Genomic DNA, 16,993 nt, shown 5'->3' on the forward strand with positions numbered 1-16,993 from the left:
GGAGAGAAAGCCTTTGGAGAGGAGAACCAAGGCAGCCCTACCACGCTCACAAATTAACACAACTTCCTCACTGACCCCACCTGACACCATGGGGAGCAGAACCACCACCTAGTTAACCCACAAAATTGAAAGGAATGATAGATTGCTATTTTAGACCATTAAGTTTGGGGATGTTTCATAGCACTGCTACCATGAGATGATTCTCTTTCCTTTCTCCCTTCACCTTGCTTCTTCAAATAGCTTTCTATTGCTGCATAATAAGTGACACACATGCCGTGGCTTAAAACAGCAAACATTGGTAATGTTACAGTTTCTGTGGGTCTGAAGTCTGGGGATGGCTTTGCTGAATCTTCTGTTCATCATTTCATAAGGCTGCAATCCAGGAATTCATCTGGAGGCTCCAATGGGAGAGAATCTGCCTCCAAACTCAGCCAGACTGTTGACAGGATTTATTTCCTTGTGACTAACACTGAGGGCCCAGACTTTTGCTGGCTGTTGGCTAGAGGCAGACTGCCCCCAGTTCTTTGACACACAGAATTCTCCTAACAGCTGTTTACTTCATCAAATCAGCAAGGAGTCTCCTGCCCTTAGGGAGTGTCCAGTCTCTCTCTTAGGGGTTTTCAATAAAGTTAGGCCTATTCCTGACAATATTCCTCTTAATTAGCTAAAAATCAACTGGCTTGAGACCTTGATTATATCTGCAAGATTCTTTAACCTTTACCATATTCTCTTGTTTAGAAACAAGTCACAGGTCCCACCCACACTCCAGGTGAGGCGCTCAGACAGGGCATAAACACCAATGGGCAGGAATCATGAGACTACTCTAGGGACTCAATGCCACACTTCTCAGCAGGGACAGAATGGAGCACGGTGATGGGACTGGTCAGAGATCCAGAACCTCTCCTCAAGGACTTATCAAACCAACGAAGATGAAAAACCAGGCCCAGAGGTGATTACAGTGTTGGATTTGAAGCTATACACACCCCTTTTTGGTTCTGAGGGAGGGTGACGTGTAAAACTCAGGTAAAGACAAGATGGCATCTGGCTAGAGAAGAGAAGGGAAAGTTTATGGCAGGCCTAAGAGAAAGAAACAAGCAGCTAGAGGCTGGGTAATCTAGACCATGCCTGTGCTAATCCAGAGCAGTGGTCCCGAATTCTGTACCTATGGGTATGTAAAGCAGTCAAGTGAAGTGGGCTGAGAGGAAATAATGGAGCATGATGAAGACCACGGCCAAAAGAATCAGACATTTGCCATCTGATGGGGCAGCCATTCTTCAATTCCAGTCATTTTTTGCCATATGAGAATGTTGACTCCAAAGTGCCATGTGTACATCTTTGTGAAACTAAAACTTTAATAGTATTAATATTACTATTCTGTCTCCAATTTTAAAATGATAATCAGTAACTGACAATTTTTTAAACAAAGTATGAGCCAAGAAACACATACCTGTGCACTGGATTTGACTGAGGGAATAGACGCTTGTGGCTGGATGAATCACAAGCTTTAATAAAGATTGCCAGGAGAAATAGCAACAAATTCAGATATACAGATGATACCACGATAATGGCAAAAAGTGAAGAGGAACTTAAGAGCCTCTTGATGAGGGTGAAAGAGGAGAGTGAAAAGGCTGGCTTAAAACTTAACATTCAAAAAACTAAGATCATGGCATCCAGTCTCATAACTTCATGGCAAATAAAAGGGGAAAAAGTGAAAGCATTAAATAGATTTTCTTTTCTTGGACTCTAAAATTACTGAAGTGGTGACTGCAGCCATGAAATTAAAAGACGCCTCCTCCTTGGAAGGAGAGCTATGATAAATCTAGACAGTATATTAAAAAGCAGAGACATCACTTTGCCAACAAAGGTCTGGATAGCCAATTTCCAGTAGTCATATATGGATGTGAGAGTTGGACCATAAAGAAAGCTGAGCGCTGGAGAAATGGTGCTTCCGAATTATGGTGCTGGCTGGAGAAGACTCTCTGAGAGCCCCGTGGACTGCAAGGAGACTGAACCAGTCAATCTTCAAGGGAATCAACCCTTAGTATTCATTGGAAGGACTGAGGCTGAAACTCCAATACTTCGGTCACCTTTGCAAAGAGCCAACTCATTGGAAAAGACTGTGATGCTGGGAAAGATTGAAGGCAGGAGGAGAAGGTGGCGACAGGGGATGAGATGGCTGGATAACGTCACTGACTCAGTGGACATGAATTTGAGCAAACTCTGGGAAAAAGCAAGAGAGGACTGAGGACTCTGGCATGCTGCAATCCATGGGGCCACAAAGAGTTGGACACGACTTACTAACTAAACAACAACAAAAGGTAAACACAGGGAAGCAAAAGTGGCAGAGCCCACCGAGTAACCAAACCCTATCCCTTGGGCTATTTCTACAGCACTAGTTCCCCAGTGCGGTTTGCCCACCAGTACCATTCACATCACCTGCAAACTTGTTTGAAATGGATGTTCTCAGGCCCCACCAGCCCAACTGAATCAGAATCTGTGGAGCTGGGGGTGAGCAATCTATGTTGGAACAAGCCCTCCAGATGATTCGTATTCTCACCAAAGTTTAAGAATCACTATGTTATAGGAATCAGGTTCCAGCCTTAAGATCATTTTACTCTCTCCTGAACCATTTCCTGTTTCTATAATTTTGAAGATAGCAAACAACAGCACAACACAACCCTCTACTAAATACCTAACATTCAAAATAATAGAGAAGGATGACCGCTTAGACATGATGCAGCATCTCACTTTAACACAGTAACAAATCACATTGCCATTTTATACAAATGTATTACCTGCACCTTCACAGAGAAGTCATCAAGAAGATGAATGCATATGCATATGAATGTCATGGAATGCTCCAGAATGGAGCAGGAGGAAAGGGATCCTGCTATTAATTTCTAATCATAGATTAGAAAGGCCCTCTTGCTACAGAAAGTCTGCCTCTGCTTGATAATGCTTCATAAGTAGATCAAACTGCTTCATGGAAGGCTGAAATTTGCAGGACCCTGGTTCTAATTAATCCAAGAAAGTACCTGGCCTGAAGTCAACACTGTTTCTTTGGAAAGATGTTGAAATTCCTTTTTTGTCTGAAGAGTTACAATTTTGCAGCCTTCATCCTATGCCTCTTCCAGCAAGTAAGGATAGGATGTTTAAATTTCAATATTCCTGCTACAGCTATCCATCACTTGTCACCAAGCAAGAGGGATTCATGTGATTTAGCATATAAATCTCACATGTTAATACATTTGCTGTTAATGGAGCTGGTTATTAAAAGGCCCATTTACTTCATTCTTTTATTTAAGATGGTCCCAAATAATGTAAACTACCCTTCAGCATGGCGTGAGATGTCATGGCACCTGTGGACAACTTATTTGAGGACGACGCATCCGCAGCCCCACCACATTTACTGGCGCTGTGCCCCCAGGCTCCTCAGTCACGCGGCCACGCCTTAGGGCTGTGCATTACTAGGTAGTGGCCACGTGCTCAGCAACGTCATGCGCTGTGGGTGTGCAAGTGTAAACAGCATGCCCCCTCCTCGGCATCATGTACATTTATCAGGAATTAACTCTGTCCTCTACCTTTCCCTGGAAATCATCACCTGAAATATCTCTTAAATCACTTTTCCAACAGTGAACGTCCGTCTTATTCAACTACTGAACTCTAAAGTCAGTGTTTATTTTGAGAGCTGCATTCAGCCATACTTATTCCTGGATATCCCTCAGGCAGGTGCCAGGCCAGAGGCCCCCCTACTCTCAGCAAGCCCCGAACAGCTAGTTTTCTCTCCAGCTTCAGAAATAACAGCTGTCTCTAAGGCTGAGCAACAAGGGAAGGAGATGTTACCCATTGGGGAGCACATTCTACAAAACATATGCATCTTAAAGCACCAGAGCCGTGCTTGGTGAGGTGAGACGACTGTGTTACCAAAGACGACCGAGAACAACTAAAGGAACAAGGAGTGCCAGCTCACAGTGCCTCAAGCATGCATGCTTTTCCGATACAGTTGAGTGCACAGTTGTCATTCGTCTTCTGTTTCTTTCTGCTGTGCGTGTGGTTAGCTCAATTCCCAGAAATTAAACATACAAAGTTGAAGAAGCAAAACAGACTTGGTCTAAACAGTCTCATGCCCCTACAGAGACAGTCAGAGTCATGCCACTGACACGAAGGATAGGAAAGGGCCTTTGTGATACTTACAGGCTAGCGCCCTCTCTGATGAACCTCTATTTCTTGCTCAGACTTCACCATTTAGTTGAGATAGTGATCACCAGCTACCAATCTGCTGACTGGTGTCTACCTGAGGTGCTTAATAAAAACATGGAATCCTGGGCCACATCCTCAGAAATTCTGACTCTGTAAGTGTACAACAGGATCCATAATTTAAAAGCTCTCCATAGGGAATTCAAACTGGCTAACAGCTTGAAGAACCTCTGGGTTAAGGCACTCAAAAGACACCAAAAACATTGATATCTGTCACGGACATCCTAACATATGGGTTTATCAAATAAATAAATCTTAACTTGAAAATAAAAAAGAATTTGAGTAGAGAAGAGACAAGCTTTGACAAGAGTAAGCAACGGCACTGGGGGATGAAGAGGAGATTCTGGATGGCAATGAGGGTACAGGAAGGAACTACAGGAACATGGAAACAGAGGAAATGGCTACAGGGCCACACGGTTGCCTTCCCCATTCTATAGGTGCTGGGTTCAGCACGCAGCTCTGGCTCCATGGAAAACATCAACAAAGAGAAGCACTGTCCATCATGGACACAGCACACCTCACAGTGACTCTTTTCACTGAACACATTGAACACTTCTACATGGGTTTCTTCTCGCTACCAAAAAAAGTTTCATTTTGAAAACAAGGAAAGCCATAGTATTCTGTTTTGGTCAACCAGAAAGCACAAGGCTGAGAAACCATAGGCCATTATGAGATGAAGTCCACACGGGGTACTTATCCATGGACAAGCTGGAGGTAATAATGCAACAGAGATCCTCCACAGATGATGGTACCATGATGTCATCAACATCGACTTACCTTTCGATCTGGCCAGTTGTACTTGGCAAAGATCGTGTCATAGGTGTCCACTGCCCCATCAGTGATGAGCATAATGGCCTGGCTGCAGATGCTTCCTTGTCCAGTGTGGTTGAACTGCGGAAAGAAACAAGTACAAACTGAAAAACACCTCAGAGGGCTATGTGTACCCACGAGACTTCAGAAGCATGAGATCTTAGGTTCAGGAAGCCTCTTAAAATGAGAGTTTATTCTGCACCACCAGAAAGAACCTATAGGATAAGCTTCTGCCCACTTATGGATCTCCATATTTACTCTGAGAAATTGAAACTAAATACAGATCACAGAAGAGATTTCCTAAAAACACACACAAGGTAGGCATGAGATTCTAGGATGGTCAACCTCTCTTACCTTCAAACATGGATAGTGCTTCCGAATATAAGCCCAAAGGAGTTGGCAGAGCAACCTTTTACAAACACAGTTATGGGCAACAGAATATGTGATGAGTAACATCTCTTTCAAAATCTAAATGAATTTAGTTTGAATGAGTCTAATGGATACAGATTGTGCTATGTAATAAAATCAAGGAGGTTTTGTACACATGGAGAATAAAGTCAGGAGCATGCCAATTCAGAATATACTGTAAGCACTCTTTTTAGGGTTTGTTTTAAACATGTATTTGTTAGCATGTAACATTATATATTATGTATGTTAGTATGTACAGCTTGCTGAAATCCCAAGATTGTGCCCACTGTGATACCAATTCTGTACTTCAACTTTCAGTTTTACAGAGCATTTCAAAAGTGCCCAGCCTTTGTGAGTGGTAGCTTGGCTGACTAGATGACAGCTATCAGAGATTTGTGTCCTTCCCTTGAATCATGGGTGAAGAATCTCCTTAATGAATGCTATTAATGCTACAAATTCAAAGCAGTGTCCTTCAAAAACCCTACAGTTACATACCAATGAGGAACACACAAAAAGATTTTAACTTTCAGTAGTGAAAACTCCCACCACTACAAACTGTGAAGTTGCTTTTTTTTTTTTTTTTCCATTTATTTTAAAATTATTGCTAAGTGCCCACACAGTGCTGAGGATGAAACACAGAATAATCTCTTCCCTCATGTCGTTTATATTCTGTTTGATGAGATACCAAGGTAAAGGAGTAAATTATGTTTTATGTTTGATAATGTCGATGCAAAGTTAAAAAAAAAAGTAGGGGGATAGAAAATGCAGAGGGGTAACTTTAGAAAATATAGTCTGGGAAGCCATTAATGAGGTGGTGACATTTGAATAATACCAGAAGGAGGTGAGCATCCGGGGCAAGGGCCTTTCAGAGAGGGCAGAGAGCATGCACACAGGCATGAGTGACAATGTATAGGAGGTTCTGTCTACTGACCGTGACATGGGGGAAGGACAATGGCCACCCTTGGATTTGCTGCTGACTGATGAACCAGAGCTACCAGAGCACTCACACTGAAGTGCAATGCCCAGTCTCCATGAACTTAGATTTCTAATGTGGAGTTTGAAGTTGCAGTGACTTTAGAGAAGAATGGATGAATGGATGAATGGATGGAATGGATGGCCTCGTGGTCATATTAGGACAAAGCAAAACCAACTCAAAACACGGATGGAATACCATAGTATAGTGGAAAATATTCAATCTTATTTCAGCACCACAAACTGGTACCTAGTATAAATTCTCTTTTGAGAATATTTTTTCTAGGGACTAGCTCGGTGGTCCAGTGGCTAAGACTCCACACACTCAGTGCATGGGGCCTGGGTTTGACCCCTGGTCAGGGAACTAGATCCCACATGCCATACCTAAAATATCCTGGATGCTGCAACTAGAACCAGGTGCACTCAAACAAAATTTAACAATAAGTAATAAAGAAATATTTTAAAAGAATACCCTTTTCTTCATTTATAAGATGGGAACAACATGCTCATAAGGTTGTTACAGCACAGATTATATGCCCATTATAGGCTGGGCTACAAGTATGAACTTACTGAATCTCTACTAGTCTCTGAGGTACGTACTATCATTATCCCCATTTGACCAGTGAGGAACACAGGCACAGAGATTAGCTAACTTGCCCAAAGTCACACAGCAACTATCTGCCATAGCTGAGATGTGAATCCAGGCAGTCCAGCTCCAGAATCTATTCTCAGATTCAGTACACTCAGCCGAAGGCCTCGCAATCATGAGATGACGTTCCTCAATCTGATAGCTCCACAAGTGTTCATTTCCTTCTCCTGTTCTTCCCTGTTCTATTCTTTCTAGTGTTCCAGGGTCACATGGCAGACACCAAGGTCACTACCCCGAGAGCGACTGCTCCTTAAATTCTGGGCCTTGAGACTGTGGCTCACTGTAGTCCTGACCCTGGCAGTCACTCCTGCAATTCTGACTGGGCAGAGTGTCTTTAAATTAATAAACACACAAGGCACGTGATACAGTATCAGTAGGTGGAAATACCTGAGAACTACCTAAGACCATTGGACCACAAAACTTTTCACATAACTTCTTTTCTACTATCTTCATTGACATAACTTACTATTCTAGAAAACTCCTGCTAAAGAAGGTGAAAACTGCAAATAACTTTAGTGCTTATTCCAGGAACTTCCTAAAAGACCCATCAACTCTTGAACAGAAAGCATCAAAGGACAATTTATACCCTGAGACTCTTTGAACCTCTGACCTCAAAATCTTCCCTTGCTGCATCCACCAATCGTAAACTATAATTTAGGATTTATATCGTCTTAACGAAGCATTTTCCTTCTCTTCCACCCTGAGGACCCACTTAATAGTCTCAATAAATGACTTTGCCCTTTCCACTCTGAGATGCTACTAAGATTCTATCATCATAGCGCAACAAGAAAAAACAGTCTTGCAGCCTTGTCTTATCAACAGGTTGCTGTGGAGATTTTCTGGAGAGCCTGTGATTCAACACAGCCTTCATGTCACTGGATAAACCCAGTAATGTGCCACCGAATACAAGTGATCTGTTCATTTGACCACAGAGGCTGCAGAAGGGTAAAAATCAGGACACCTCGAAACCGTTGTTCATGTAACTCATTTGAAAACACCCAGGAAAAACTCTCCCTAACAAAAGGCAAGAAAGAGAGGGAAATGAAGATATCTGAATACTGCACACTGGAAGAAGGGGCTGCCCCGAGCTGTTTGTTTAAATCCATTACTTTCTTCCACGGCTGAGTCCCTGGTTTTCTCTGCAGCAATCTGCAGTTGGGAGAATTTTGAAGAATGCAATTAAATTCAAATGCTTTGATGAGTAATATCTCTTCTCTTCATATTTGTCTAGAACTTTTTTTTTTTATTGAATAGCGGGAGTGATGAAAGTGTTTTCCATAATAATAACAATGACAAGGGCCTGATGATGAACTACAATTAGCTCAGTGATTCATCAGTTAGCAGCAAAAATTTCAATGCATCCTGACATTTAGAGCATTTGGTTGTGATTAACAGTCTTTGAAATGTCACCGAATTTTATTTAATTGGCTAAGAAAAATTTTTAAAAGGTAATCACTGCAAAGATTGTATTCATCGCCAAAAAAGATAATTGCAGTTGTCACATGACACGGTAGATGCTAACTACTGTAGCAAACCGGCTCTGTGTTCTTAAGAGAATCTAATGAATGCAGCAGAGATCAATAGCTAGAAGGGTCTTAGAAGTTTATTTGAATGCTCCTTTCAAAACCATTTGTACAACAACTGCAAGCCTTTAAATCATCTGAGCAAATGCTGAAACTGAAATGCAGGTAAATGCAAAACAGAATTAACTTCATTTAGTTATAGGAACTTCTGAACCATTCTAAGCTATAACCACAATTGGCATTTCAATTGTGTGTGTCTAAGAGAGAAAGAGTGTATGTATATGTGTTTGTGTGTTCAAGAAATAGCTTTTTATTTCATACTGGCTTGCAAAAGCAGACATAATACACAGGAAGAGAATTATATCACTAAAGGTCATATTGATGAAGTGGAAAATAGCTAAAGCTTCATTTTCATGGGAGATTAACCATCTCTGCGTTTTTCAAAGTGTTTGGCTATTTAAAAGCCCCATGGCAAGAAATGGGATGGAAATGTTTCTCTCTCTGGGATAAATGTGCACTCAATATGGTGCCAACTGTCAACAAATCTCAGGCAGGGACATTTTGAAACACTGTTGTTCCTTCCATTTCTTACTTTCTGGAATTTACACTCGACCCCTCAGATTTTCTGACTGGCCAGACCTCAAAGGGCTTTTACGGATAAAGGTAGATCAAGCAGGTATGTGGATGGTTTCCCTGGTTCAAAAATGCTTCTCTCACTAGAATTCAAGGGAAAAAATCCACCATGTATTGGTGATTTTCTGGTTCTTGGAGGTGTTGGAAATACTACACCCTCTTAAAGGATAAAAAAATATTATGCCTGAAGGTGTGCCTGGGGACCTGTGGGTTCTACAAATTCTATCCTGATGTTATAACATGATGCAGAGTTCCTGGGTCGATAATTTGAGTGCTGGTATAGACATATTTTAAAAGGTCTGTTCACTGCAGGACTGCTAAGGCCTCTAGTAGCAAATGAACTGTGAGTCTCCAAAAGGAGGAGGGCATCCCATACCTTGACCACAACACCTATGTTGGAGCCTTGAAGCAGACAGCATTCCACTGGGCATTCCAAGGGACCACTGGCTTAGGAGAGTTTTAAAACAAATTTGGTAAGTGAAAGGCATGGGGAGAGGAAAAATTACCAGGGCAAGGAAAAGAAGAGAGGGGGATGAAGGGAAGCAGAGATTCCTGAGGATTTGGGCAGGGAGTAGGACCAAAGCATTAAGGGTAGGAGCTGCTTCTAGAAACCTCAGGCAGCCTGGGAAAAGTTGAGGCTGCCTAATGTCTCTGTGGTCATAGTGATGGCACTTCCCACCCAGCCCAGCATGACTGAGAGGGAGCTGGCGCCACTGCCTCATGCTGAATCCTCAACCCCCACCCAGCATGGCCGGCTTCATGACATGTGACGTACATAGCTATACAGGGCCCCACACTTGGTTGAACACTCTGGTATCACTCTCCTAAAATTCTTATTAACTTTTGAACAAACACCTGCATTGTCAATTTGCACTGGGCTTCACAAATTAAGTGACCAGTGTTGGGTCTATTCCTAGCCTCATTTTAAAGATGAGGAAAATAAAGGTAAAACCAAGCAGAATTTTTTCAAGGTCACACAGCAAGCTCTGAGTGGGTCAGGCTTCTCAACCCAACCTGCCTGACTCCAGAAGCCACAAACTTTAACACAAGAAGCATCTCCTAACTCTTTACTCCTTCATCACCTCTGTCAAAGAGCAGGAAAACAGAAATCTGCAAGGTACATTTCCAAGCAAGGGACTCCCTCCTCCCATCTCAGAGTAGCCTCCCCCTGCACTAGATACCAGGTTTTTGAAATGAAGAAAGCCAGTTTCCCAAATGTGGCAAGTCCTTTCAATATCACCCTCTAGAAAAAGCCTGCTAAACTGTGGAGATCAGCATCTTCAAGCCCTACGAAGGTGCCTATTCAGGGTTCAAAGTGTTAGTCACTCAGCTGTGTCTGACTCTGCAATCCCATGGACTGTAGCCTGCCAGGCTCCTCTCTCCACGGAATTCTCCAGGAAAGAATATTGAAGTCAGCAGCCATTCCTTTCTCTAAGGGATCTTCCCTAGCCAGGGAATGAACTCAGGTCTCCTGCATTGCAGGCAGATTCTTTACTATCTGAGCTATGTCAAAAGCTACCCAAGGTTCAAAGTAGAATTTAAAGATGTAGCTTGGTCTTTGGCTCTGATCAGTCATGTTTATTAATTATTAATAGGTACGTGCTGTCCCAAACACTGAGTTGTCCATAAATGCTAATTATCTGTAGCCAGGTGAGTAGGAAACGCCTCTGGTTTGTACAACGGAAGCTGAAATGACACCCTCCCTCCTTATTTTCCTCTCCTCTGCACTGATACACGATACTGACTCAGGACTGAAATGTAAATAGCCTTCTATGTGCCAGCAGATATTATTGGTAAAAAAAAAAAGAGTCCCGAATTAGGACCTATCCTTGGCTTGAGAGCCACTGTAGCTTAGTGGTAGAAGCTCAAGCTATGGAGTCAGACATAACTGATCACCAAAACAAGCCACACAGGGCTAGGTGAATGCTCACATGGAAGCCGATGGCTGGCGGCCTGCAGAGCTACCTGGAGGAGAAGCCTTTGAACATCCAGTTGCTCCAGCTCTTTCGGAACTTAGACATAGCTGTCACCCCATTCAGGGCTTGCTTGCTCTCAGCTCCACCCCATACTTTTTTTTCCTGAAAATCACATTTCCCAGACTGGGCAATAGTTTTGACAAGTTTTGTCTTCAGGTGAATACTGAAGGACTCAAGGGAGAGGCCAAGGTATTTCTAAGCCATTTCTCCTTTTCTCTCTGCTTTGGGGGCCTGGGCATTTTCCAGCATTGGCAGCATCGCCTCCAAGGCACTAGCTTCCACAGGACAGGCCCTTCCCTAGCACTGCAGCTCCTGCTGGGCAGCCTCCTCAGTGGTTTTGTTCTGCTCTGGTCGGCCATAGTGATGAGGCTCTGATGGCCGCCCTCCCTCCTGTGGTCCTTCCTGACCCAGAGAGGAGCTGCCTCCTGCCGGTGTTAATCCATGGATTGGTTCATTCTCTGTTTGATTTCTCAGCTTTTCCATCCCCTGTGCAACCAACTTCCTGAGTTCAACTCCTGCTGTTTGAAATACCTAGAGTAGCTTCTATTTTTCTGCTTCTTAACATCTAAATCACTACCTCCTTGGTCCAAAGCCACCATTGTATGTCACTCAGATAATGGCCTTCCTGCTATTGTCTTTGTTTATCAATGAGCAGCCAGCGGATGCTGTTGAAATCCAAGTTGGACTCTGTCATTCTCTGCTCAGACTCCATGACTTTCCACCCCACACAGAGGAAGAGCCAAAGTCCTCACTGGGTCTATTAGGCTCCACAAGATGCTGCTGCCTCTGCGACCTCATTTCCTAGTACACTCTTTCTTTCCTACTTGCTCTTGTCATGCTGGTCTCCTTGCTGTACCATAAATATGCCCTCCCTCAAGGCCTCTGCATTTCCTGTTCCTCTTGTTGAAAACTTGTTCCTCAAGGTACCATATAACCGCTCCTTCACTTCCTTCAGGTCTGCACTCCAACATCACCTAATCAGAAAGCTCTTCCCCCAGCCAGAGAACTCTTGACCTCGTTGTATAAAAGGAACAAGCCCTTATCATTTTGGAACAGTAGAATTATCGTTCTCCATAAGACTACTCATTTCATATGTCTCCCATCATTAGAATTTGGGTCAGCAAACTTTTCCTGTAAAGGGCCATGTAGTAACTGTTTTAGTGTTTACAGGCCATATGGTATCTATTGAAAATAATCAATTCTGCCACCGTAGTACAAGAACAGCCATAGACTATATGTAGTCAGGTGGGCATGGTTGTGCTCCAATAAAACATTATTTACAAAAACAAGATGGAGGCTGATTTTTCTCTCGGGACATAATTTGCAGACTTTTTCACTAGGAGGTTAGGGCCATTAAGGCAAATACCTAGTCTATTCTGTTCACTGGTGTACTATTCCCAGTGCCTGACATTTAAAAAGCATGCAACCTATAGTAGTTAAATAATACAGAATCTGCATTAATAAAGACAGTCATTTATTATCCTACTGCCCTCCCAGAGTAAAAAGAACACTGAAGTCGCATGATGCTTTAGCTTAACACAATTGCATTCAAGGGGCAGAATCACCAGCCCAAAATTCCACAACATATTTCATAGGATGTTAACAGGTGCTATTAATATTTGAAATTCTCTGTTCTGCAAAGCAGGAGAAATAGTAGGTACAGTGGGGTTTGCTTTTGCAGGACTTCCCGAAGCCTCCAGTGCACACTGCATATTGCGCATCTCCAGGGGGCAAGAGGAAGGTTGGGATAGGGAGCGCCTGTAACACTCCCTGAACATAGCACACAGAGAAGCCCTTCTTCCTCTGAACATTCCACAGGCAGGGATTCAGTGTGACTCACAATAAGGAATCCACTCCATGAAGAAACTGAGAGTTTCTCAGAGGGAGAGAAATCTGTGGTCGATGGTGCTCTAGTATTAAGACACTGGTGGCCCCAGAGTCAATGATGGTGGCAGGTGAGTCCGCTGACCAGACTGTACCATGGACTCTGCCCAGCAGGGGGCTGGGTTGGCCTCCCAAACTAGACCTGGTTCCCCAGCCTTACCCTCTTATCCCCTGCCTGACTAACAATAATGCTGGCCCACGAAAATCCCATCTATTCTCTTAGAGGCGAGAAAGGCAAATCAAAGAGGAGCTTACATCACTGAGAATGTTGAAGGCTTCATTCAGAGCTATATCCAGCATTCCGATTCCTTTGGCAAAAAGTTTGTCCAGATGCTCCCTGAAGTGCTGAAACAACAAAGCAAAAAAATACATTAGCATCTGTCCTGTTATATGAAATACCAACCCTGAACGAACAAGCACATGCCAAGGCAAAACCCATTATTCTCAGGCCCCAATGGCCATAATTCAGTTTTTGCCTTCCAAATTCAAAACATAAGAACTTAATATAAAATTTACCTTCCATATGTATTTTTTTTAGCTTTGATTGCATGTTAGGAGAAAGGAAGTTAAGATTTTGGTGAAAAGTTTATAATTTGTTGAAAATGTCTGCCTCCCTCTCCAGTTTCATCTCCTGTGACTCTCCACTCTTCCAGGGAGTGCTATGAGCTCCACCTGCCTCTCCCTTCCCCTATTGTTCCACTCAATCAGTTTTTAAGACTCCACACATGCTCCCCCTCCACACTCTCCATGCATCTTCTGCCTTCCCCTTATCTGCTTCTCTCTTATCTTCTCAGGGCATGTCCGTTTAGATGGACTCACCCCTGCTTGCCCTAGGAAGCCTTTCCAGAACACCCACCCCTGAGAGCGTGGAGTGCTTCCTTGCAAGCCCAGGCTGCCATACCAGGCTCGATCCACCGTGCACTTAGCACTCCAGGTGTGTAATCACCTGATTAGATTCTGTCCCCACTCAAGACTGTGATGTTCTGACACATATACTTGGTGCTCAAAAGCCACCTCCAAAGAGCCAAAAGTGAAAGTGAAAGTTGCTCAGTTGTGTCGGACTCTTTGCAACCCCATGGAATTCTCCAGGCCAGAATACTAGAATGGGAGGCCGTTCCCTTCTCCAGGGGACCTTCCCAACCCAGGGATCAAACCCAGGTCTCCCGCATTGTAGGCAGATTCTTTACCAGCTGAGCCACAATGGAAGCCCCCAAAGAGCCAAAGAGTGAGGCTAAAGACTGGATCACAACATGAGACCCATGACTATGGGAGGTAGATCCAGGCAACAAATAAGGAGGGCTTCGAGGAACAGACAGATGGGAAGGAGGCTCTTCAGGAGTAGCCCCAAGCCTTTCCACCATGTCAGTTCCACAGAAGCCCAGCATCAGCTGGAAAATAAAGGGGACAAAGAAACTCACTGTGAAACCCAAACATCTCTGCTTTCCAAAAAGAGACAGGAGTGGGTCCAGGCCCATGCCCAGGTACACGGGAATGTACATGATGGTCACTGGCCCAAAGCCCATGTTCACAGCAACACAGCACTTGGCAACACTTTCCAACTGACCCAATCCAAAACCATTTGTTTTCTACTGAAATGAATTGTTCTGTTCCCAAAGGCATCCAACCCTTGTCTGCTGGGGAAATAGCTGGATAAGTCACTAAAGACACTAGGAGGGAGAGGGACAAGAGGGGTGGGTTAGGGGAAAAGGCATGCTAGTGACTTCCTGGCCTAGGAGTGGTTTCATTTCTCCTACTATGCCTGCGACCCAACAGTACTCCAAGTATGCCAGACACTGATCACAGACACTGCATCACAGACACTGATCCTAGGATAGGACTTATAGTTCTAAGATGCTGTTCTGCCTGGAGCTTCTGGTCATCAAGATGGGCTGCAGATTTGCTGGCAAACTGGACTGGAAAGCTTGAGTGGGATCCTTACGGCAATCAGCTTTAATGACATCCAAGCCGAACATGAATCAAGGCTGGATGTGAAGCTGGTAAATCACCCTGAAGATATGCGTACCAACCACAAGACCTTTTCCCTGAGCCACCCCTCCCTTACAGCAACCACACTCTGACGCTCACCAGAGCAGCCTCGGTTCTAGAAGCCTGCTCGATGTTAGGTTCTGAACAAAAACCAGTCAACTGTGTCCACATAACAACCCTGTGAAGTTCCATCATTCCACTCTGCAGAGAGTAAGACTGACGTCCAGTATTGCACCTGAATTCACATACCTCCAAGCTGCCCAGCCCAGGTTCTATCCAGGCCAGTTTCAGCAGCTCTAATTCTCTCCTTTCCACTACACACCCACTGCTGTTTATTTTGTGTGTGTGTGTGTGTGTGTGTGGTGGGAGAGGGGGTAACCTGAATGCCAGGCACTGGCTATGAACTTGACTTAGACCTGGCCAGTGTGTCTCCAGTATGCTGGCTCTTAGTTTCTGCACTCAACTGAGTCTACAAGTGATTATCAAGTGGCATGCTGAGGGTCAGGGCTAGGCAAACTACACAGCCAGGAACCAAGTCTCCTGCTTCTCTATTGTTGCTGCTCTTGACTTGGCAGCAGGATGCCAAACTCATGGCATAGCCTCTATGAGCACTCAGTGGATAAACCCAGAAAGTTGACTGAATCTAGGAAACTCATGGGTCCCACTGTGGGTAGGCAAGTAGTCAGAGCAAATCAGTCTGTCTTCTCCAAGAAACTCCACCCTTGGAAACCGGACTGGTGAATGAGTGGTGACCACCAAGAAGACTTGGGCTTGGTAAGTGTCACCCCAAGGTGGACCCAGCCCATCTTACAGGACACAAAGCAGGATGGCAGGCCGATCACAGACTGTGGAGAGTGTGTTCCTTAACCAGACCCAGGTTCACATCACAGTGGCTGGGCTCTGCCTCAGCAAGTTCGTTCTATTCATCTGATGTCGTTTCTGTCAACTTCATTTAGTTGTGCTCAGTCACACAAGTTTACACAGGACGTTTTTTATAACATAGCAATTCTTCTTTTAATCCATGTATAGCTGCATGTCACGTGCAGAATGATGCTTTAGGCAACGTCTGCTTTTATTGTTGGACACTTAAGAGCAAAATGCAATAATATGTCATGGAATTCCCCTCAATTTGCTATTATAACAAGGTCAATTGGGATTTTGTTTCTTCCTGATAGAAACTGAGTTCATACATGAAATAGAAAAAATATTTCTTCATGTTAAAGGTTTCTAAATGATGTCACAGATGAAGGATTCTCTCTTTGTTTTTTCTTCCCGGTCCTCTCTCTCACATTCAAACCCCCTTTCCTCCTACTCCACAACCTAAACAACTCAACTTGATCATCCTGGTCAACCAGCCTCTGCATTTAACTCTCAGTCCAACTCTCCTCCAAAGTGGGGACAGGGGATCCTGCCTTCCAGGGAACTAGTGATGTGACCTCCACTAAGAGCTGCTCTGCCCTTTACAGTAGTCATGAGCTACATGTAGCTATTAATATTAAATTTAATTAAAATTACCTAAAATTAAAAACTCAGTTCCTTGATCACACAAGCCACATTTCAAGTTCTCGACAGCCCAATGTGACTAGTGGTCATTGGACTGGACTGGGAGGATTAAATAATATCTCCATCATTGCCTAAAGTTGTGTTGGATAATACTAACCTGGAGACACAAGAGCTAGACTAGTCATTCCTCCTTACCAAGCCATCACCTGATGGTGAGTCAGAGGAAAATCTAAGGCCAGTGGGTATGTATGATTTCAATGAAACTAAGCCATGCCCATGGGGCAACCCAAGACGGGCGGGTCATGGTGGAGAGATCTGACAGAATGTGGTCCACTGGAGAAGGGAATGGCAAACCACTTCAGTATTCTTGCCTTGAGAACCTCATGAACAGT

General features: G+C 43.8%; 1 protein-coding gene across 1 annotated transcript in view; it reads right to left on the reverse strand.

The window, feature by feature from the left end:
* CACNA2D3 (calcium channel, voltage-dependent, alpha 2/delta subunit 3) overlaps nucleotides 1-16,993 on the reverse strand; it is a 904,008-nt gene that overhangs the window by 383,519 nt on the left and 503,496 nt on the right. The window contains exons 10-11 of the mRNA XM_010851933.1: nucleotides 13,368-13,457; nucleotides 5,035-5,148 (exon numbers count right to left, since the gene is read on the reverse strand). Of these exons, the coding sequence (XP_010850235.1) occupies nucleotides 5,035-5,148; nucleotides 13,368-13,457 (204 nt within the window). The remainder of the gene's footprint in view (nucleotides 1-5,034; nucleotides 5,149-13,367; nucleotides 13,458-16,993) is intronic.

The sequence above is a fragment of the Bison bison genome, unplaced genomic scaffold (genome assembly GCF_000754665.1).
Source record: "Bison bison bison isolate TAMUID 2011002044 unplaced genomic scaffold, Bison_UMD1.0 scf7180017864304, whole genome shotgun sequence".
Taxonomy (NCBI): Eukaryota; Metazoa; Chordata; class Mammalia; order Artiodactyla; family Bovidae; genus Bison; species Bison bison.